The sequence below is a fragment of the Heptranchias perlo genome, chromosome 24, assembly GCF_035084215.1.
Source record: "Heptranchias perlo isolate sHepPer1 chromosome 24, sHepPer1.hap1, whole genome shotgun sequence".
NCBI lineage: Eukaryota > Metazoa > Chordata > Chondrichthyes > Hexanchiformes > Hexanchidae > Heptranchias > Heptranchias perlo.
Window position 1 is genome coordinate 15,409,455 of NC_090348.1, and position 22,316 is coordinate 15,431,770.

General features: G+C 44.2%; 1 protein-coding gene across 1 annotated transcript in view; it reads right to left on the bottom strand.

The window, feature by feature from the left end:
* LOC137341585 (copine-8) overlaps positions 1 to 22,316 on the bottom strand; it is a 342,934-nt gene that overhangs the window by 114,865 nt on the left and 205,753 nt on the right. Inside the window, exon 11 of the mRNA XM_068004804.1 lies at positions 20,577 to 20,652. Within this exon, the coding sequence (XP_067860905.1) occupies positions 20,577 to 20,652 (76 nt within the window). The remainder of the gene's footprint in view (positions 1 to 20,576; positions 20,653 to 22,316) is intronic.

Here is a 22,316-nt window from a genome sequence, read left to right on the forward strand (position 1 = left end):
TCACATGTGATGTGACTCACGATGTGCGACCCCAACTAACTGAGGACGGGGATCCACCGAGGTGTGTGTATCTGCGCTGGTGGATGGCTCGCTCAGATGTGACGGTGCCACCTCAGAGGCCAGCAGGTCCTCTGAGGAATCGCCCTACGCTGTCACGGCAGTCGCTGAAGGCCCTGTAAGAGAACAGAAGGCAATATTAAGCATGATGACAGATGTTGAGGTGCTGAAGATGGCAAGGCATGTTGACATCATTTGTTATTGTGAGTGTTGAATGTTAAAGTTCTGTCACCAGCCATTTGTCGGGTGGCAGTCTCGGCATCCTCGACGGACAGGCACTGGAGGGTGCGGCTCACTTCATGAGCCTCCTGCTCCGCGTCCGTGAGGACGACCAGATGTTGCGGCCCCCCTCCGGTCTTCGCCCTCTCCCGTGCGTTCTGGGCTCTCTTCTCCTATAAGGGGAGAAAGTAGAGAGGCGTGAGTGAGGGATGGTGATGTGGCCAACCGCTGAATGCATTGGTTTGGGTGAGGCTGACTGTGAAAGAGATGTATCAGAGGGTGAGTATGAGACAGAGCCATGACATTGTATGAGGATTGGGTTGAGTAATAGTCATGGGATGAGTACTGGGCAGGTGAGTAAGTGCAGGTAAGTTGAGGATGAGGTTTGAGTGGGTGTAAGGAGTGATGTGATAGAGTAGTGTTGGCAGTGCAGAAGGAGTTGAGGATGGGGGCGGTGGTGTGGAAGTCAGAATGTCGGAGAATGAGTAAGTGTACTCACTTTGGCTGATCTAGTTACGTCACTGAAGCACTTCCTGCACTGGATCCATGTGCGGGAGACGTTGCAGCTGCTGGTGACCTCCTCTGCCACCTCGAGCCAGGCTTTCTTGATGGCAGAGACAGGCTTCCTCCCATCCGCTGGGTAGAAAATATCCCTCCTCCTCCTCCTCACCCCATCCAGTAGGACCTGGAGTGAGGCATCAGTAAATCTGGGAGCAGCCTTTCCCCTGGTCTGCTCCATTCTGTACTTCTGGCTGTTTGCTGCAGGAGCAGCATTGGAGAACTGCCCCTTTAAATAGGGCTCCTCCCGCTGACAGCCTGTGATGCGGGTGCGCAGTCTGCCCACTGCGCAGGTTGACGACGGGAAACCCGGAAGCCACGGTAAGTGCCTTTAATTTACCCGAGATCGCATGGGGAACGGATGGATTTTATTGGGCGGGTTACCCGCGCGCCCAGTCACCCCCCCCCCCCTGCTGTCATCCCACCTCCCTGGTAATATCGGGGTCATTGAGTCTACAGCATAGTAACAGGCCATTCAGCCCAACTTGTCTATAACAACATTTATGCTCCGCACGAGCATCCTCCCACCCCTCTTCATCTAACCCCATCACCATATCCTTTTATTCCTTTCTCCCTCATGTGTTTACCTAGCTTCCCATTTAATGCATATATGTTATTTGCCTCAACTACTCCTTGTGGTAGCGCCTTCCACATTCTTACCACTCTTTGGGTAAAGAAGTTTCTCCTGAATTCCCTATTGGATTTATTAGTGACTTTCTCATATTTATGACTCCTAGTTTTGGACACCCCCACAAGTGGAAACATTTTCTTTACTTCTCCCCTGTCAAACCCTTTCATTATCTTAAAGACCTCTATCAGGTCACCCCTCAGCCTTCTCTTTTCTAGAGAAAAGAGCCCCATCCTGTTCAGCCTTTCCTGATAAGTATATCCTCTCAGTTCTGATATCATCCTTGTGAATCTTTTTTGCACCTTCTCCAATGCCTCTATATCCTTTATATAATATCGAGACCAGAACTGTGCACGATACTCCAAGTGTGGCCTGATCGAGGTGCTATACAAGTTCAACATAACTTGTCTACTTTTCAATTCTATCCCTCTAGAAATAAACCCCAGTGTTTGGTTTACTTTTTTTTTAAATGGCACTATTAACCTGCGTCGCTACTTTTAGTGATTTGTGTACCTGTACCCTAGATCCCTTTGTTCCTCTATACCATTTAGACTTATTATCCGAGCAGTATGCGGCCTTGTTATACTTCCTACCAAAATGCACAACCACACACTTAACTATATTGAAATTCATATGCTAATTACAGGCACGTTCTGCAAGTTTATTAATGTCTTCCTGTATTTTGTTGCATTGTTCCTTTGTATTAACTACACCTCCCAATTTGGTGTCGTCTGCAAATTTTGAAATTGTACTTCCAATTCCAGAGTTCAAATCATTAATGTAAATTGTGAACAATAGTGGTCCTAGCACCGATCCCTGTGGAACACCACTTCCCACCTTTTTCCTGTCTAAGTAACTACCCGTAATCCCTACTCTAAGTTTTCTGTTTTGTAGCCAACTTGCTATCCATTCTGCTACCCGTCCCCTTACTCTACATGCTCTGACCTTCGTGATGAATCTACTATGCGGTACCTTATCGAAGGCTTTTTGAAAATCCAAATATATTACATCTACTGCATTATCCTTATCTACTCTTTGTTACTTCTTCAAAGAATTCAATAAGGTTGGTCAACCTTCCCTTTTCAAATCCGTGCTGACTACTCTATTATATGTGCAACGATTCCAGTTAGTCTGAGGCTGAACAGTTTTGTTTTGTTCCCCTAAAGAGATGCTCTACTGATTTTAGATCAAGACAATGGGGTTCAATGCTAGGCTGAGACCCAGCTGTGAATTGCAATGACAAGCAGTAAGTTATCCCCATAGGACAACTGGCCATTAAGTTGGTGAGAAGGTTCCAGAAACTTGATGAATGTTCAGACTACAGTCTACCCCTGACTATTCAAAGCTGGGTTTTTTGCACTTAAAAAATGTATTATCCAATAACTTGAATGAAGCAATATAAATAACACAGCAAAGTGGAAATTTAGTTCCAAAAAAAATTGATTTATCATATAACTTAAATTAAGTGACTTTGAATTAAGAGTAGACTGTACTTCTACCACATCACTGCTAAAATACAAGTATTTAACTTAATTAGTTCCTATTAGTCCAATACGTGTAACTTATTAATAAAATATTCAAGATATTAAAATTTACATACTTTTATCCTTTCCAAAGTTAGGAATTTTACAATATGATTTTTAGGTTTATAACTTTAAAAAATCAGATCTATCAACAATTACCATACTAAGGAATCCAGTAATATATATCCTGCAGTGATATATGAAGCTTTGACAATAGAACCAGATTACTAAGTGCTACTGAACAATCATTTTCCAGCAAATGTAACCTTCTTTGTCCAACGTTGAAAAGGTAGTTATCATTCAATTTTCTGTTATTTATTGTAATTATTACAATCAGAGAATGGTATGATACAATTATCAAAGGTTCCAGTTATCACTATTGATCTGTAAAATTAAACACTAATTTTTATTCCCTTGTGCTGAAAGAAATTCAGTATTCAACTAAAGTAATTCAAAAAAAATTGTTGGATTGTGACATAAGCATCATTTTTTTTTATAATTTATTAATTGCAATTTTAAAAGTTAATTTAACAAGAACACCCTCACCTCCTTAGGGTACCACAATGGTAACCTTTCAAGTTTTTTTTACTCATCACGAGGTTTTGTTTAATGTTTTCATGTTTCATTCTGTCTGTGCTCAGAAAACCTTATGGCTTAGAAACTCAATCGTGCCAGAAAACGAGCACATGATCACATTTCTGGTGGCCGCACGGCTCTTGTAGGCCAGCTCTGCAACTGTGCTCGGATTCCTGACAAGATTCACGAGCCGAGTCTGACGGGGATTGCCCTGGTCACCCAGTAGCCAGCCTGTGACCTGACAGCCTGGTTGGAATAAAGGCGGTAAAGAGGAATTGTGCAGGATGAATGCATTAAGACTGCTGCCAGGATAACGGACACGGATCTGCATGATGCGCTGTTTGTGGTCGCAAATGAACTGGACGTTGAAGGAGTGGAATCCCTTTCTATTGCGAAAGGTGCCAGAATGATGATGGGGAGCACGCAAGGCAATGTGGGTGCAGTCTATGGACCCTGGGACTGCTGCAATGCAGGCAAATCCTCTTGTCCTGCTTCGCGCTGTCCATGGTGGTGTAGGTGTTTCTTTTGGTGTAAAGAGCCTCAGTGATTTCCCACAACGGTGGATTGCAAACCGTGAGATGTTGCTGATGACATTTGCTGCAGCTGGGAGGAGCCTGTTGCATAGAAGATAAGGGCCATGGTGGCCTTGACAGCCACAGGCACTGCTGTCCATGTCCTGGTTCGAGGCTTGTGTTGTGACATAGCTCAGTGACAGCCTCCTTTGTGAAGCAAAGGCGCCAGAGACATTGCTGCTCAGGTAGATGTGCTCACTGAAGCCCCACAGTGGGTATGGCCTCCAGCGCAGTACCCTCCTCCTCCCTCTTCTCCCAGCTGCTCTCTCCTGTCTTCTTTTCTGTTCCCCCTTGTCCTCCAGCACCAAATGCAGCCCTACCAGACTACCATGACTGCAGTAAAACTGTTCTGAAGGCAGCCAGCACCACCAAAAACTTCTCAGAAGTCAGGCTTAAGTTTTATAAGTCATAAAAGAAGCCAAAAAATGCCCAGAAGTTAACCAGCTGCCTAAAACTAGTTACTAACCTGTATGTAGTGGATGAGCCATTTAAATAACGCTGAAGGGTCCTTCCTGCCTGTTAGCACCACGAGTTGTTGGGCGAGTTTATCACGTGGCAATTCCAGCACTGGGGCAGGCCAATATCACAAAAGGGTCCTACAAAAAGCTTAGGACCCTTATTTCAATATTTTACTCATTGTTTTACATCCTGCCAGCGCACTGCCTGGACAGTTACGATCCAATATTGGGGGTGGCGCACTTCCGGTGCTAAGCGTGCGCGCGCTGCCCATCATATTGGATGCTTAGGCGCTCGTTTTGCGTCCGAAAAATGGATGCGTGCCAAAGAATTTCTAGGCCTATGACTTTAAAGAAAGAACATATGTCAATTATTTTGTTGACTGTAGAATTCAACCTACTTTTAAAAATGTTTCAAATTAGAAGCATTTTTTTTCCAGAGTTGTGGATGTTTAGAACAAACTCCAAGTTAAAGCAGTTAATGATGTCTGTTTTACTCTAGCATTTCATCTAAGAGGAATACTGCTGTCCTGGCTGAGATGACCCAGTCCAACACAGACCAGACATTAACCCTGGTCTGTACAGTTCAACTACTCACCGGTATACACATGGTGAACCAATAGGATTAATAGTTTTAAGGATAAGTACAAATAAAAATGATTGTAAAGATAATGTGATGGTTCCTATACTGCTGAACATAATGATTCTTTGGCTGCTGGAACCGAGGAAACAGCAGTGTAAATTTTACGATTTAGCATTTCTGGCACAGAGCTTTGCACAATGGGAGTGCATATTGGGAATTCGGGCATAGAAATCTGCATGCAAAATTCAGCAGCTGACACAATTTTCATCTATTAATGGACAAGACACCAAGAAAACTCCCTGCTTTCTTCAAATAATGCCAGGGGATCTTTAACATCCATCTAATTTACCAGAACAGGTAAATAGGGCCTCAGTTTATTGTCTCATCTGGACGGTACAGTGCTACACTGAAGTGTTAGCCCAGAATACATGCTCAAGTCCTGGAATGGGATTAGATCCCACAACCTTCAGAGGTAACAGAAAGCCTCCATGCGGAGAGTAGCGAGGCAGCAGCTTTATATGTAATGAGGCGCCACGGGATGTATCAGTGATGGCTGCTATCAAGTGTTATAGGTGATGTGATTCCATACTGATTGCAAAGGGTATCTGCTATTACTGCGATCAGCTGTTAAAAGTGGTGTCACATCATGCTGAGCGTGATTATCACTCATTATAGTGATCAGTCGCTATAGGAGGTGTGACTCCGCGCCGAGTGCCCCAAGGCAAAAAATATCACAACAATAAATTCCTTTGTGGAGACTAAATTACTGACCAAATTTATTTATAATTAAAACAATTTGTAGGAGCACAAAATAAAAGTCAAAATACAATGCAAAATATTAAACTGAGATAACGGGCTCAATTTTAGGATCATGTTTCCGGCGGGTTCCCAGCGGGGTGGCCCCGAAAATCCCGATATCCGGTCACGTGACCGGATCGCGACGAAATCCCGGCCACTTCCAGGTACCGCGCTGACGTGCGGGGCTGCGCGCGCAAGCCCCGCTGGTGGGAATCCCGCAGGCAATTAAAGCCAGCGGGGTTCCACTTGAGAGTACTTACCTTGCTCGTTGTGGTCAGTTAATGAGCTGAATCAGCTGTCAAAAGAGGAAGTGTGGGATTTTAGGTTCAAGGCAGTGAGTTTCCCACACTGGGGGAAACAGTCTCCCTCCAACCAGGCGTGTTGCAGCCAGCAGCCTGTGGCAGGTGCCAAGGTGCGCTCCACGGGGGAGAGCCCTCAGCCACGCAGGAGGCCACCGCGTCACATAGGGCAACCCCTGCCCTCCACCACCCCCCGCCAAGCCAGAGGACAGACCGACACGAAACCGCAGCCCCAGTCCGAGGAACCACACACCTACCCTGCACAACCCCTCAGACCAACACCTGCCAGTTGGGTGGTGTGTGGACACCCTCGGAGGACGAAGAGCATGACCAGCACCAGCAGCCTCGCAGTCCACGCCGTCCGCCGCAGAGACGTGGATGCCCCCAACACGGTGTTATTGCACGCCCACCTGCACAGCAGGAGGGAGGGCTACCGCAGAGAGAGACGCGTCGCAGAGGGCACTACCCTCGCCACAGGGTCCACAGACCGAGGCGCAGCTCCCCGGACCTCTCCGAGCAGCAGTGCACAGGGAGGCGCAGATTCGCTCGACATGTAGTCGTGGAGATCTGCAGCGTCTTTCATGCCGAGCTGCTCCTGGCTGGCCCCAGCACCAACTGCTTACCTGTCGCTGTCAAAGTCACCACTGCCCTCCACACCTTCTCCTCCGCATCCTTCCAGGGTGCAGCCGGCTACACCGCCGATGTCTCTCAGTCGTCTGCGCGGAAAAGCCCTGCAAATACACCTGCACCTACTCTGCAGTAACACGATGGGTGGCATCAGTGGTGGGTCCTCATAGTGATACCCAGGAGCGGGCATTATTGGACACAACGGACAGGATTCGCGGAGACATGGCAGTGGTGGTGTCAATATAATGTGTGCTGTTTGTTGCTCTGAAATTCAATATGGGTAACACCCATGACAAACCCTCAGACACCCTTGTGCACCCCCTTCATGCTGACGAGACGTTTGCCTTACGCTGCCTACTGCACATATGTGATGCATGCCCTGTGGCTGCAGCACAGGTGGTGGCAGGTTGAGTGAGGCTGGCCGTGAAGGAGATGCACGAGAGGGTGAGTATGGGATGGAGCAATGAGATTGTATGTGGATTGGGTTGCGTGTTAGTGGCAGGGTGAGTACTGGCGAGGTGAGTAGGTGGAGGTAAGATGAGGATGGGGTGTGAGTGGGTCTGAAGGGTGATGTGACAGAATAGTGTTGGTGGTGCCGAAGGAGATGTGGGGTGGGGGCAGTGTTGTGGCAGACGGAGTGTAGGGGAAAGACTTCGTGTTCTCACTTTGGCTGACCTACTTAGGTCATTGCAGCGCCTCCTGCACTGTATGCAGGTGGGCGATATGTTGGTGGCGCAGGTGACCCCCTCTGCCACCTCGAGCCAGGCCTTCTTGGTGGCAGAGGCAGACCGCTTCCTCCCGCCCGCCGGGGGGAAGATCTGTGTCCTCCCCCTCCTCCTCACCCCATCTGATGATACCTGGGGTGAGGCATCATTAAACTGGGAGCAGCCTTCCCCCTGGGCTGCTCCATGCTGCAATTTGTCCCATTGGTTGCAGCATCTGTCAGTGGAGGACTGCCCCTTTAACTAGAGAGCCTCCAGCTGACAGATCGTACTGCGCATGCGCAGCCCGCCCAACGCGCAGGCCAGCGCCGTGGACCCCGGAGGAGCAGGTAATTGATTCCTATTAGTGGGTTGCCTGCTACGATCGCGCGGGCAACCCACTAATTTCGCCGAGCGTGTTGACCACGCTCCCGGAGGACCACCCGCTGGGAACCCGCAGGCCTGCTAAATTCGGGCCCAACTAGTTTAAAACAGTCTGCTGTTTGCCTAACTCCTCTTGGCAAATGTGACAATATAGGAAAACTTGAAGTAATTTAAAAAAGGAGAGAAAAAAGGAAACAGGCCTGGTAATCTCACTGTTTTTGAGTTATTCTCACACTTACACTAAAAATAATCCACCTCTTTTTTTGCTTTAATGGCCCGGTTTATGCTATGATTGAGCATTTTTATGCTACATTTGAAAAATTATGAATCTCAGTAGTTTAGTTGTGGAAATCACTCAGTAAAATATATAAACTGCAGTGGGGAGAGGATAAGAGTCAATATTCTCCAACATCTCTCTTAAACTCAACAGTGAAATTCGGCAACTCTGATGGGACGGAAAGGGAACAAACAAGCTAAAATTGTTGACTGCATTAAAGAGCATTTTTAAGTTCAATTTAAAAAATAATATTTATACTCAGACTGCCGAAAGGGCCAAAAATCTGTAAAAAGAACAAAATTGAATCACTGAAGGGTAATGTTAAAACTGCAGAAAATAAAGTAGAAGGCAGGGCTGACTGATAGAAGAGCACCAACAGACAAAGGAATCATGCGTAAGATAAGCAAAAACAACTAAAATGTGACTATTTATTCAGTAAAATTCATGTTAGGAGCATGTTTGGCAATGATTAACTCTAAAGAGATGGCCGAACAGCAGCAATTTGCAAAATGTACAAGAGCCATCAAAAATAATGATGGAAAGAATAAAAATACAAAACTGACTGCCTTATGCTTGGTAGCATTAACCTCAGCCATCCATCCAGGTGAAAACAGCAAACCAACTAGATCCAATAATGCTTCAGTTGCATCAAAAAGATCCACAATATTCTATAGCTTCAAAAATTCTTGCTATTACAATTTTTCAAAAGAGCTGTGATTGTTATTCCCCTGTGCTGAGTCAAATGTCTCTGATGTATCAATTTTCAGAATTGCGCACTTAATTTTTTTTGCTGCACAAAAAGGTCCACACCCTGCATGAAATGTCTCCACAACAATTAGCAATTGCTCTTCCTGTCCCCTCTATCACAACTCTAGCTAGCCTCCTGTACCTCATCCCACCCAACACAAACAAGTATGTTAAGTATGTTTATGCTGGAGCAAATGTAGATAGAGATTTTGGCTCAACAACAACAAATATGGCGACACCTTTCCTTTTGGATGTTAATATTATGTAAATAATAAAGAACCAACCACATAGAGATATTTTGATTGAGTTGAAAACCTTTCAGAAACTGAAGAAAATGTCTGACATTTGATGTACTCTGACTTTTCAAATGGGCAAGATTATAAAATGAAAGTAGCAGTCGAGTTTATAAACATGGATAAGACACAAGGGCAAATAAACCTGGAAAATTATGAGATAACATATAGCAGATAATTTTATGACCCTGTGCCCCAGCGGGAAGCTTTGCTCGCCTGCTCACTGGGAGCACATATTTGGGTGCGCATTGCCCACGATTTTCTGACTATTGATTCTAACGGTCTGTGCCTGTGATGAGAACTTAGCCCAACAACTTTATCTGCAACAAGGCTACTAAAATGTAGGCCACGCAAACTATCTTCATGTAAATAGGCTACAGTAAAGAGTGAAAAAGGAAATTCAACTAAAAGTTTTCAAACGTGGCAGGTCTTAGACCTTGCAAGTAAAGTTGAAAAGATAAAGATGGAGAGAGCAGTCACAATAATGGAAAAAAATCCCAGATCTCATCTGAGAACTGTAATTGCATGAATTTGAAATTCCTTTATTGCAAGGAAGCCAAGAGCTAAGTGGAAAGATTTCAGTTCTTCTGATTTCTGGTCAGTTTTATTCTTATTAAGAAACCAAATGGAAGGGCCAAGGCCCAGAGTGCAGCTTGTCACCAAGCCCGAAAATAGCAATAGAGATGAGGGAAATCAGGAAGTGTGATTAGGGGATGCCAAGCTTGGGTTTTACAAGCATTAAGAAAAGTTTATAGGAGCAGGGGCCATAGTAGCAATGATAAGATAAAGACAGGAAAAGTAGTAACAGAAACCATTTGTCACATTGAAGAGTATGGAAGAAATCAAGGTGTAATTATATGGTTATTTCACTGTGAAAGGACTGAAGGTTGTGAGCACTGAAGGTGTGTGATCTGAAGAAAGCTAATGAATGTAGAGTGGCATCATCAACAAAATAAGGTATAGTATTTGCTCATGAGTGGAGGAGGTCATTGATATGTAGAAAGAGACATGACAGAGCCCTGGGGATTTCTTGAGTTAATGAAAAATGACTTATCAATCAGGTACAACAATTGAAAGGAAACTAGCTAGCCACGAACAATGCTTTGGCGGGAAGCAACTTGTTCAGAAATATACAGTGCCAGATTCTGTCAAAAGTTTTCCAAGGTAATAACTGATGATTCACCAAAGTGTACAAGAGCAGACTTCAAGATCTATTCTTTGTTGCTTTCCAAGAGTGGAGCTTCACATGGTGGGAGTGTGGGGTGGAAAATCATGGTGTAATGTCATAGTCCTGTATTCAACTCGCTCTACAACATTGAGAGGCTGGGAATATACCTTAGCTGAATTTTCTTTCTAGAAAAAAGACTTTTGACTTGGTTTAAACAAAAGGTCTGAGCTATTTGTTTTTGATATACTTTGTGATACCCAGATAATATTTACAGCAACAGAAAAGGAATCCTCAGTTTTCTTTTCAACCTCAAAGAAAGCAGTGATTTTTGTAAACAAAAAATAAAGGGCCTTTCCTGGTCCTGGCACATTAACTTCATGGATTTTTTCAAAAGTTGGCATTATGCTACTTTGTGATATTGCTGAAATTTTTTTTGAGGTATTCTCAGCAGTTTAATTGTTTCACTGTCTGCTTTGTGATAAATTTGCATTTAACCGAATTACATTTACGAAAATTGAATTACAAAAACAACTTGCATTTATATAGTGCCTTTAATGTAGAAAAATGTCCCAAATCACTTTACAGAAGTGCAAACAGTCAAAGACGGACACCAAGCTAAAGAAGGAGATATTAGATGGGGAAAGAGGTGGTTTTAAAGAGGGCTTTAAAGGAGGAGAGTGAAGTGGAGACATGGGAGGGGTTTAGGGAGGGAATCTCAGAGCCTAAAGCCTAGATGGCTAGAGCTTAAAGCCTAGCTGCCAATGGCAGGAAGGGAAGAATGCACAAAAGACCAGAGTCAGAGGAGCGGAGAGTTTGGGGGCACTGTAGAGTTGGAGGAGATTACAGGGGTCGGGATGGGTGAAGCCATGAAGGAATTTAAACACGAGGATGTGAATTTTAAATTGGAGGCATTAGGGAAACAGGAGCCAATGTAGGTCAGCGAGCACAGGCTTGACAATTGAACGGGCCCTGGTGCAAGATAGGATGCAGGCAGCAGAGTTTTGGTTGAGCTGAAGTTTACAGAGGGTGGAGGGTGGGAGGCCAGCTAGGAAATCATTGGAAGTTTGGAGGTGACAAAGGCATAGATGAGAGTTTCAGTGGCTGAGGCAGGTGCAAATACGAGCGACGGAGGTGGAAGTCTCTGTGATGCAGATTCTATGGGGGTTGTAATCTCAGCTAGGGGTCGAATAGGATACAGAGAATGCAAACAGACTGGTTCAGCCCAAGACAATGGCCGGGGAAGGGGATGGAATTGGTGGGGAGGGTACGATGTTTAACAGAATGCATAGTTTTACAAAGTCAGGAACGTTATACCATGTAAAGTGTAGCTATGAAGTCTAATTGTTGTTAAGTAAATATTAGGTTTATACAAAGGTCAAATAAGAAACTGCTCCTGCCAAGTACATCGAGTACTACAGCATAGAAACTGGCCATTCAGCCCAGCTGGTCTATGCTGGCATTTATGGTCCACAGGAGCCTCCTCCCACCCCTCTTCATCGAACTCAATCAGCATACCCTTCTATTCCTCTCACCCTCATGTGTTTATTTAGTTTCCCCTTAAATGCATCAATGGTATTTGCTTCAACTACTCCTTGTGGTAGTGAGTTCCACATTCTTACCATTCTTTGGGTAAAAAAGTTTCTTCTGAATTCCCTATTGGATTTATTAGTGACTTTCTCATATTTATGACCTCTAATTTTGGACTCCCCCACAAATGGAAACATTTTCTCTATGTCTGCTCTATCAAACCTTTCATCATCTTAAAGACTTCTCTCAGATCACCCCTCATCCTTCTCTCTTCTAGAGAAAAGAGCCCTAGTATGTTTAGCCTTTCCTAATAAGTACATTCTCTCAGTTCTGGTATCATCCTAATAAATCTTTTTTGCACCTTCTCCAATGCCTCTATATCCTTTTTAAAATACAGAGACCAGAACTGTGCACAGTTCTCCAAGTGTGGTTTAACAAAGGTTCTATACAAGTTTAACATAACTTCTCTGCCTTTCAACTCTATCCCTCTAGAAATGAACCCCAGTGCTTGGTTTGCCTTTTTATGGCCTTATTAACCCGCATTGCTACTTTTAGTGATTTGTGTATCCATACTCCTAGATCCCTTTGCTCCTCTATCCCATTTAGAGACTTATTATCCAAGCTCTATGTGGCCTCCTTATTCTTCCTACCTAAATGCACCACCTCACACTTATCCATGTTGAAATTCATTTGCCAATTACACACCCATTCTGCAAGCTTATTAATGTTTTCTTGTATTTTGTCGCATTATTGCTTTGTATTAACTATTCTCCCCAATTTGGTGCATTCCGCAAATTTTGAAATTGTACTTCCGATTCCAGAGTCCAAATCATTAATGTAAATTGTGAACAACAGTGGTCCCAGCACCGATCCCTGTGGAACACCACTTCCCACCTATTGCCAATCTGAGCAGCCACTCTTAACCCCTATTCTCTGTTTTCTGTTTTGTATCCAGCTTGCTATTCATTCTGCTACCTGTCCCCCGATCCACATCCACTGACCTTAGTCATGAGTCTGCAATGCGGTACCTTATCAAAGGCTTTTTGAATTCCTAATATATTACATCTATTACATTACCCTTGTCTACTCTTTCTGTTACTATCTACTCTTTTAAGGAAATGTTGGATGAGTTGATACAGATGCCAATAAAGCAACTTCAGAAATCCTGGCCCCAGTATGTTGTGCTCCTAAATTGTGTTTTGTTTCTTCAAAGTGTGACACAACATTAAGTTTGACACTTGAAGTAAAACACAGAGGTGTAATGGACAGGATATGCATGCAAGACATATGATTTTTATAATATGAATATGAATAAATATGGATAGATATAGATATATATTGGTAGATTGTTGAGTCAATGTGACTGTAACAAATTTGCTTGATAAGATTAATAAGGCTGATCATTATGGAGGGGTAGGTGGTCTCTGAGGAGCCCGATGTAGACTGAAGATCTGCAAAACACAAAGATGGATTTTGTGGCCTGGAAGATTAGATTATTTCTATAGCAGCCCAGGACCATTCTGGGAAAATATGGCATTGGAAGGTTTGTTTGCTAACTGTTAGAGATGACTCTTGTCAGCACATTTAATCCAAGAGATAACAATAATTGGAGAAAATATTCCATGTAGCCATATTCGAAAGCTCATTAGTATTTCTTCTGAATTTAAATAACTCTTATTGAAAGAAGGACTGAAGAACTGGGAAGGTGATGTAAAAAGTAAAAATCACCAGTTCATAAGGGCGTAGTTTGACTGTTTACCTGAAGGGTAAATGACAGACTTAAATAAGATGGAAAATATCATTAAAAGTTTCCACTTTTATGTGTACTTTGGGATTGAGTTATTTTGCTGGGTATAAAAAAAAGTAAGTATACTTAATATAATACTGAACTTTCTAATAAAGAAAAAAATGAAATACTTGCCAGGATTAAAACTTATTCAACTTCACGACAATCTGTAGCATATCCATCCATAATAATATCATAAAATTCTTATATCTTTACACACATCCTGTCTAAGGAACCTTAATTCCTGTTGTCAATTTTTCCCATTATAAATTCCTGTGGCCATACGTAGAATGGAAACTGTCTATGTAAACTTGTCACGCTGTATTTACACCCTTCCATCAGTGGGGATAGTCGAGCAGCTCAGTTTTGCATCTCCCAGCCCCTCAGCCTGTACTGCACAGAAACTTCTATGCTCCAACCAATTCTATTTCTCTACTTCCTAAAATGTTTTGCAATTTAACTATATATAAAATCAGCGTATCACAGGCAACAGACTAGTATTTGAAAAAAAAATTATTCTGAACGTAAATTATGGTAAGTGAATTACAATATCTATCTATATAATATATTAAAAATCTTATGTCTGCAAGTACATCCTGTCAACTTTCCCTATTATAAATTCCCATGTCCGCATTTTAATGGAAACGACCTATGTAAACTTGTCAGGCACCAAATTGGTCCATCTGGCACCCGTTGTTTCAGCGCTACTCGGCCTCCCGGAATTCCAAGATGGCGTCTTGGATGCGCACACATGACGGGTGCCAGACGCCATCTTGGTAAAGGGAGTAGCGCATGTGCAAATAACGAATGCCGGCATCATGTACAGTAGGGAGAAAATGTGTTTAATCAGTGTGCAACGCTGATTTAAAGGAACAGACACCATTTTGGCATTTAATGCTCCACCCAACGCACTGTCTTAACCGCGATCATCTAAACATGTCTTAGAGTGCCTTGAGGGCCACCGACCAGCGCTATTTTTAGGGTCCATGCAGGATGTACAGATTAGTTGCTGGATTATTGCTTCTGGCTGCTGATGCATTTGTAACTGTTTTTGGAGGTCTCCTATACTTGAATACTAGGATGAGGGATCATAGCCTAACATTTAGGGCCTGATTTTAGCAGGCCTGCGGGTTTCCGGCGGGTTGGGTTTCGGGCGCGTGGCCTCCGCGCCCGGTGAAATTAGTGGGTTGCCCGCGCGATCGTAGTAGGCAATGCACTAATTGGAATCACTTACCTGCTCCTCCGGGCTCCGCACTGCTGGTCTGCACGTCGGGCGGGCTGTGCATGCGCAGTACGATCTATCAGCTGGAGGCTCTCTACTTAAAGGGGCAGTCCTCCACTGACAGATGCTGCAACCAATGGAACAAATTACAGCATGGAGCAGCCCAGGGGGAAGGCTGCTCCCAGTTTAATGATGCCTCACCCCAGGTATCATCAGATGGGGTGAGGAGGAGGGGGAGGACAGAGATCTTCCACCCGGCGGGCGGGAGGAAGCGGCCTGCCTCTGCCACCAAGAAGGCCTGGCTCGAGGTGGCAGAGGGGGTCACCTGCACCAACATATCGCCCACCTGCATACAGTGCAGGAGGCGCTCCAATGACCTCAGTAGGTCAGCCACAATGAGAACACGAAGTCTTTCCCCTACATTCCGTCTGCCACAACACTGCCCCCACCCCACATCTCCTTCGGCACCGCCAACACTACTCTGTCACATCACCCCTCATACCCACTCAAACCCCATCCTCATCTTACCTGCACCTACTCACCTCGCCAGTACTCAGCCGCCACTAACACGCAACCCAATCCTCATACAATCTCATGGCTCTATCCCATACTCACCCTCTCGTGCATCTCTCTCACGGCCAGCCTCACTCAACCTGCCACCACCTGTGCTGCAGCCACAGGGCATGCATCGCATATGTGCAGTAGGCAGCGTACGGCAAACGTGTCGTGAGCATGAAGGGGATGCACAAGGGTGTCTGAGGGTTTGCCATGGGTGTTACCTATATTGAATTTCAGAGCAACTCACATCACACATTATATTGGCACCACCACTGCCATGTCTCCACGAATCCTGTCTGTTGTGTCCAATAATGCCCGCTCCTGGGTATCACTATGAGGAGCCACCACTGATGCCACCCATTGTGTTACTGCAGAGTAGGTGCAGGTGTATTTGCAGGGCTGTTCCGCGCAGACGACTGAGAGACATCGGCGATGTCCCCGGTGGCACCCTGGAAGGATGCGGAGGAGAAGTTGTGGAGGGCAGTGGTGACTTTGGCAGCGACAGGTAAGCAGATGGTGCTGGGGCCAGCCAGGAGCAGCTCGGCATGAAAGAGCCTGCAGATCTCCACGACTACATGTCGAGTGAATCTGCGCCTCCGTGTGCACTGCTGCTCAGAGAGGTCCGGGGAGCTGCGCCTCGGTCTGTGGACCCTGTGCGGAGGGTAGTGCCCTCTGCGACGCGTCTCTCTCTGCAGTAGCCCTCCCTCCTGCTGTACAGGTGGATGTGTCACAGCACTCTGTTGTGGAGCTCCACGTGTCAGAGGTGGACGGCGTGGACTGCGAGGCTGCTGGGGCTGGTCATGCTGTTCGTCCTCCGAGGATGTCAACGCACCACCCATCTGGCAGGTGTTGGTCTGAGGGGTTGTGCAGGGTAGGTAGGTGGTTCCTCGCACTGGGGCTGCGGTTTCACGTCGGTCTGTCCTCTGGCTTGGCGGGGGGTGGTGGAGGGCAGGGGTTGCCCTACGTGACGCGGTGGCCTCCTGCGTGGGTGAGGGCTGTCCCACCCGCTGTGGAGTGCACCTTGGCAGCTGCCACAGGCTGCTGGCTGGAACACGACCGGTTGAAGGGAGACTGTTTCCCCCAGTGTGTGAAACTCACTGCCTTGAAGCTAAAATCCCACACTTCCTGTTTTGACAGCTGCTTCAGCTCATTAACTGACCACAACGAGCAAGGTAAGTACACTCAAGTGGAACCCCGCTGGCTTTAATTGCCTGCGGGATTCCCACCAGCGGGGCCTGCGCACGCAGCCCTGCACGTCAGCGCGGCACCCGGAAGTGGCCGGGATCTCGGCGCGATCCGGTCACGTGTCTGGATATCGGGATTTTCGGGGCCCCCCCGCTGGAAACCCGCAGGAAACCCGATGCTAAAATCGAGCCCTTAGAGTCTGGACGTGCAGGAGTGAAATGCAAAGGGTGGGAGAAGTTTGGAACGGTCTTCTGCAAACGGCAGTTGATGCTAGCTCACTTGTGAATTTTAAATCTGAGATTGATAGATTTCTGTGAACCGAGGGTATTAAGGGATACGGGGCTAAGGCGGGTATATGGAGTTAGGTCACAGATCAACCATGATCTCTTGAGTGGAACAGGCTCAAGGGGCTAAATGCCACTTGCTGCCTCCTGTTATGCGCCACCTTCTCCTGCAAGAAAGCGAGACGTGTGTCTGGGTGATGTGCCTGTCATGGTTGAATAGCTGCCAGTGTGTGCGGCCTGTGAGTTGTGGGTGAGCGGCTTGCAACAGTGGTAATGTGTAAGGGTGAGAGGAAGCATCTGATTGGAAGAGTTGTGTACTGATGGAAAGAGTTTCTTGGTATGAGGGTGATGGGGGGTGTAGTGTGTGGAGCAGTGGATGCGGCTAGTGGTGTAGTTGGTAGGAGACGCCACTTGACAGTTGACCTCACTCACCTTAACCACTTGTGTCAAAGCATTGAATTTCTTCCTGCACTGCATCCATGTTCATGGTGCTATGCGCCTGGTATTGACTGCATCCCCTGCTGCCTCCCACTGCCTTTTGAGCATATTTCTGGAGGGCCTCTTGCAGCCTCTTGCAACCCCCTACCCCCCCTCCCCCTGCGGATATAGGATGGCCCACCTTCTGTCCACTTCTTGCACCAAGGCCTCTAGTGCATCAGCAGAGAACCTTGGTGCACGCGCTCTCGCAGGCCTGGAACAAACTCAGATCAGCAGATTGATGAGGTCTGGCATGCAGATTGGAGGATATGGGATTTAGTGGTGTGCAACCTTTATTCAATGTTTTAAAATAACTCAACAGTTTGTAAACATAGGGACGGGACCTGCATCTGTGTTTCATTCAGACTCCGTGCAGACAGCAGACTGTTATTTTTAGCAAATTACAGGTACTGGCTACCTTTAAGAGATTTTGGCTGGCTGTCAGAGAGACAGCCCCGTCCTGCCTGCAACGGAAGCACCGGGTGCTGGTTAATCGCGGATCACGGTACCCGCATCCAGTTTCATGCCTTATCCAATTTAACCCCCGTCATGTTTTAATTATGCTCTTCCTCTAGTGCAGGCACTACAACATTATCGTTGGTGGGAGGATGTAATTATAGTGTGACAAATTTATATCGGCAGTCTCCATTACAAATTTGCAACGCCACAGGCGATCGACTAGTATGTTAATTATATAAACTGAATAAAAGTTCAATAAAGTATCTCTTTATGTTACTTTTTAATATGTACTGTAACATCTGATTATTATTTTCAAAAAACAAAACCTTTGATTTGCTTTCACTGGGTTAGTATGAGCATGGTTACCCATTACTGGGAGCTGGAAGGCAAGCCTTGTCATACACAAACTTTATTACTATTATTAAGAAAGAAAGAAACAGCCTTACCACATATCTCAGTGCTTCACATACAATGGCGAGGGGGGGGGGTGCAGGGAAACGGGAGGATGAATCTTAAGAAATTGCGGACGTGCAGCAGAGTTGTGTGCAAATTGGCTGCCGTGTTTGTCTACATAACAACAGTGTCTACACTTCAAAAGTCCTGTGAAGTGCTTTGGTATTTCCTGAAGATGTGACAAACCTCTGTATAATTGCAAGTTCTTTCTTTCCTTAAAAATCGTTCCTTTTCTATCTCTTCACTGAAAGACATATCCGAATGCTCAATTATTGTAAAAATCTATAATTTGCTCTGCTACTGAGTGCACAATTTTATGTAAAAATGCCCAGTTTCTACAATTAGAATAGTGTCCACTTTCTTATCAGATTGGACAAAGGCAGCTTTTACAAAATCATTGGAAGTACGTGGCACTCGGTGATGATAACCTCGTTCATTTCATTCCCTGGTAAAGGATTAGCTACATCCTACAAACTGTACATTATAAAAAGGATTACACCACAAGTGCAGACTCATTGCAGAGACCTTCTGCTTGGGTAGATATTTAGTGACCTTGGTGTAAAGCTGAGGGAAAAACAGTACTTTTATCTCATGAAATATGCAAAACCTACCTAACTGGTAATGTCTGGAAGTACATAACTCATCCACCCTTCATGCTTCCTCGTGTGTCACTCTATGGATTATTGTGTGTACCAGCTCTCTCAGTTGATTTCTCCACTTATATCAACATAAGATTAGCCAACCACGAAGCAACTACCTCAAGGTAACTCCAAAAACATGGCTCATTACTCAAAAAATAGGTTTTAACACTAGAGCTGAGTGCACACCTTAAAAAGGGAGAGGTTTTAACCTACACCGTGCCACAGCTTTAAAAATCTCACCAGCTTTCTTTACAGTGATGCAAACAATGGCGGCCAAGACATGGGCAGCCAAGCTACTTGAGACATGTGATGAAACCTCCCAGAATATGCCCAACCAGATTTGGCAACATTATCTCTGACAGTGCAAAGGGGGTGGAGATCTGATGTAATGGGACTCATCCTTTGAGGAATGCTGACTGCCCAGGTGTAGAGCAAAGGAAAATCTACCCTCATTTTCATTGGTACCTCTGGAAGCAACAACATCCCAACACCAAATCGAATGCCATTTCTAGTGGCCAACATCCTTTCCAGTCAACAATAACCCGAGTGTCTCATTCAGCCCATGCCGCATGAATTTATCTAAACTTCACCAGTTACCAAGGAAGGCTCAGGGAAAATAAAATTGTAAACTGAAATTTTCAAACCAACTGTACAGAGTTTCTCACTCCAGTGTGTAGAACTTGCTCAATGTAAATGAAGTGGATTCCACAACAACAGTAGCCTCAGGCGAGACTGCTTCAAGTTGGGGCTTTTTTCCCCACTGGAATAGAGAAGGTTAAGGAAGGAGATTCAGGTTTTCAAAATTATGAAAGGTCTTGAGAGGGTAAATTGTGAAAGATTGTTTTCATAGGTTGGTGAACAAAGGCCACTGACTGAAGATTAGCACAAGAACAACAAAGGGACATCATTGCCTTCGAGAGGGCACAGAGGTGCCGAATAAAGATAATTCCAAGTATGACGAATATAAATTCTGAGGAAAAGTTACGGAAATTGGGCATTTTTTGGGGAGGGAAGAGGAAATTTCATGGGGATTTAACTGAAGTGTTCAAGGTCATGAAGGGAATTGATGAAGCAGATCCAAGCAAGTGTGGGAAAGGGTTCAAATACTGAGACAGAAATGGAAATTGAGGAAATCAGTAGTAAGAAGGGAAGTCAGGTGAAATCTTTTGACCCAACAAGGTAATAGGCTTGTGAAATAAGTTACCAGACGTTATTGAAGGACACAGAATAAACAGTTCAACATACAGTTTTAAGCATGCCTTTCTGGAGAAAGAAGGAATTGGAGGTTATGATAAGAAGGCAGGTATGTAAGGTTGATCAAAAATAAATGTGTTTAATGGGTGAATTGGCTTTTTCCTGTACCAAAAAGTTCTTGTTATTTGTAATATTAATTATTCACCATTAACATAATTATTCAGCATTAACCAGCAGCAAAAAAAAAATCACAATTGGCTGGGACCATCACAATATCTTTTCTAAGCCAATTATTTTAATCAGAAAGTAAAAGGCAAGAACTTACCTCATACACATTGAATTGTGACTGTCCCCTGGAAAGTTCTCTGTAATTTGTGGTGAATTCCCCAATAAAATCATGGCTGCACATCAAAAACACAATGTGATGTCAAACTTTTGGTCACAGCAAAAAACAGCCATACAACCAACAAAAGCAAACAAGCACTACTAAGCATACTGAATAATTTACTGTTGGCCAACAATTAGGGACAAGAAATGGTTCATATCAGGTACAGCACAGGAGGAGGGCATTCGGCCCATCATGCCAGTTCAGCCGAGCGAATGACAAAACTCAGTGGCTCATTTCTTTGTGTGGATAACTGTATGTTTGCTTTTGCCATACTACATGATGTAAGGTTTGTGCACTTATATTTGTTACAGAAGCACTTAAAAAGGAACTTGACAAAAGAGCCAATATAGCGAGTGTTCTCTAGTCATTTGATTTGGTCAAACAAGGTTTTATTTTTGAGGAGCACCTTTCAAAATTATATAATTAAATAGCAACATATAGTGTATTCTAAACAGGTAGCAAATGCAGATTAGATCCATTCTCATAGACTCTGCATGGCATAATCCTTCATGTAACTACCTAACAATGTCAGAATATTGCATTCAAAACAATGATCAATGCAAAAAAAGGATAATTCTGTAATATCACATTTTAAAATATACTGGTATGCAACAAAGTAATGGAAATAGCTAGAATATGTGAAGTTAAAAGGACCATTTGTAATTTCAAGTGCTTTAAATTGCCAACATGACAATCATTGGCGATTTAAAGCTGTATTGTAACAGATAGGGATTATTGAGCAAACAAACAGGGTTCCACTTTGGAGAATTTCACATACTTTATTGTGTGATTTGTGGTATTCTGTGTGTACATTCTTTGGTTTCAATATGTAAAGATCTGTCTGCTTTTTTTTTATTTGATTGCAGGCAAAGTGCAATTATTCTTGGGAAGAACTACCAAAAGTTTTAAATAAACAGAATTATCACTCAAGTCATTCTGAATCTCAGAATAAACACGTTTTGTAACTTGACCATATAAAACACCTAAATTAGAATGCAAATTGCCAAAGCCAATTGATCATTTTGGTTTCTGCACTTAAATGGGAAACTGATACGGAAAAATATGGTGATTAATTCTTCGGAACTTAGAGCTCTGAAAGTATCTACATAGTGGAAATAATGGGCCAGAATTTGCAGGACCAGGGCATCTCGCAGCGTGCCCCATAAGTTGGATTTTTTTCCTGACCCTTCGGCTCAAACATTTTTTGCACTGCTGGAAGTGCAAACTGATAACAGCGCGGTGGGTATCAACAGGACCCCTGGGACCTAGGTGAACGATGGGATCAATAATCTATCTCCTTAACCAATTAAATTTAAGGATAGAGAATGAAACAGAGCGAACGATGGAGAAGGAAATAGGGTGAATTAAAGTCAAATTAGATAAAGAGAAATAGAAAGAAAGAAAGATTGGATTAAGAGTGAAAGAAAAAAAAGAGACAGAAAGGAAAAGAGAAAAAAAAAATTAAATTTAAAAACCTCTATGAATAATACACTACCTGCAGGAGTGAGGCGTCACAGTTTCAATTGTTCCCTTTCTGGGCCTCCCAGATTTGGTGGCATTGCAGGAACATAAATCTCATCATTAACAGGGTCCTTATGTTGTGAAATACCAGCCCTAAATTTCTGTGGCGAGTTTAATTCATATTGACAATGCAATCCAGCAATTTCTTCTAACTCA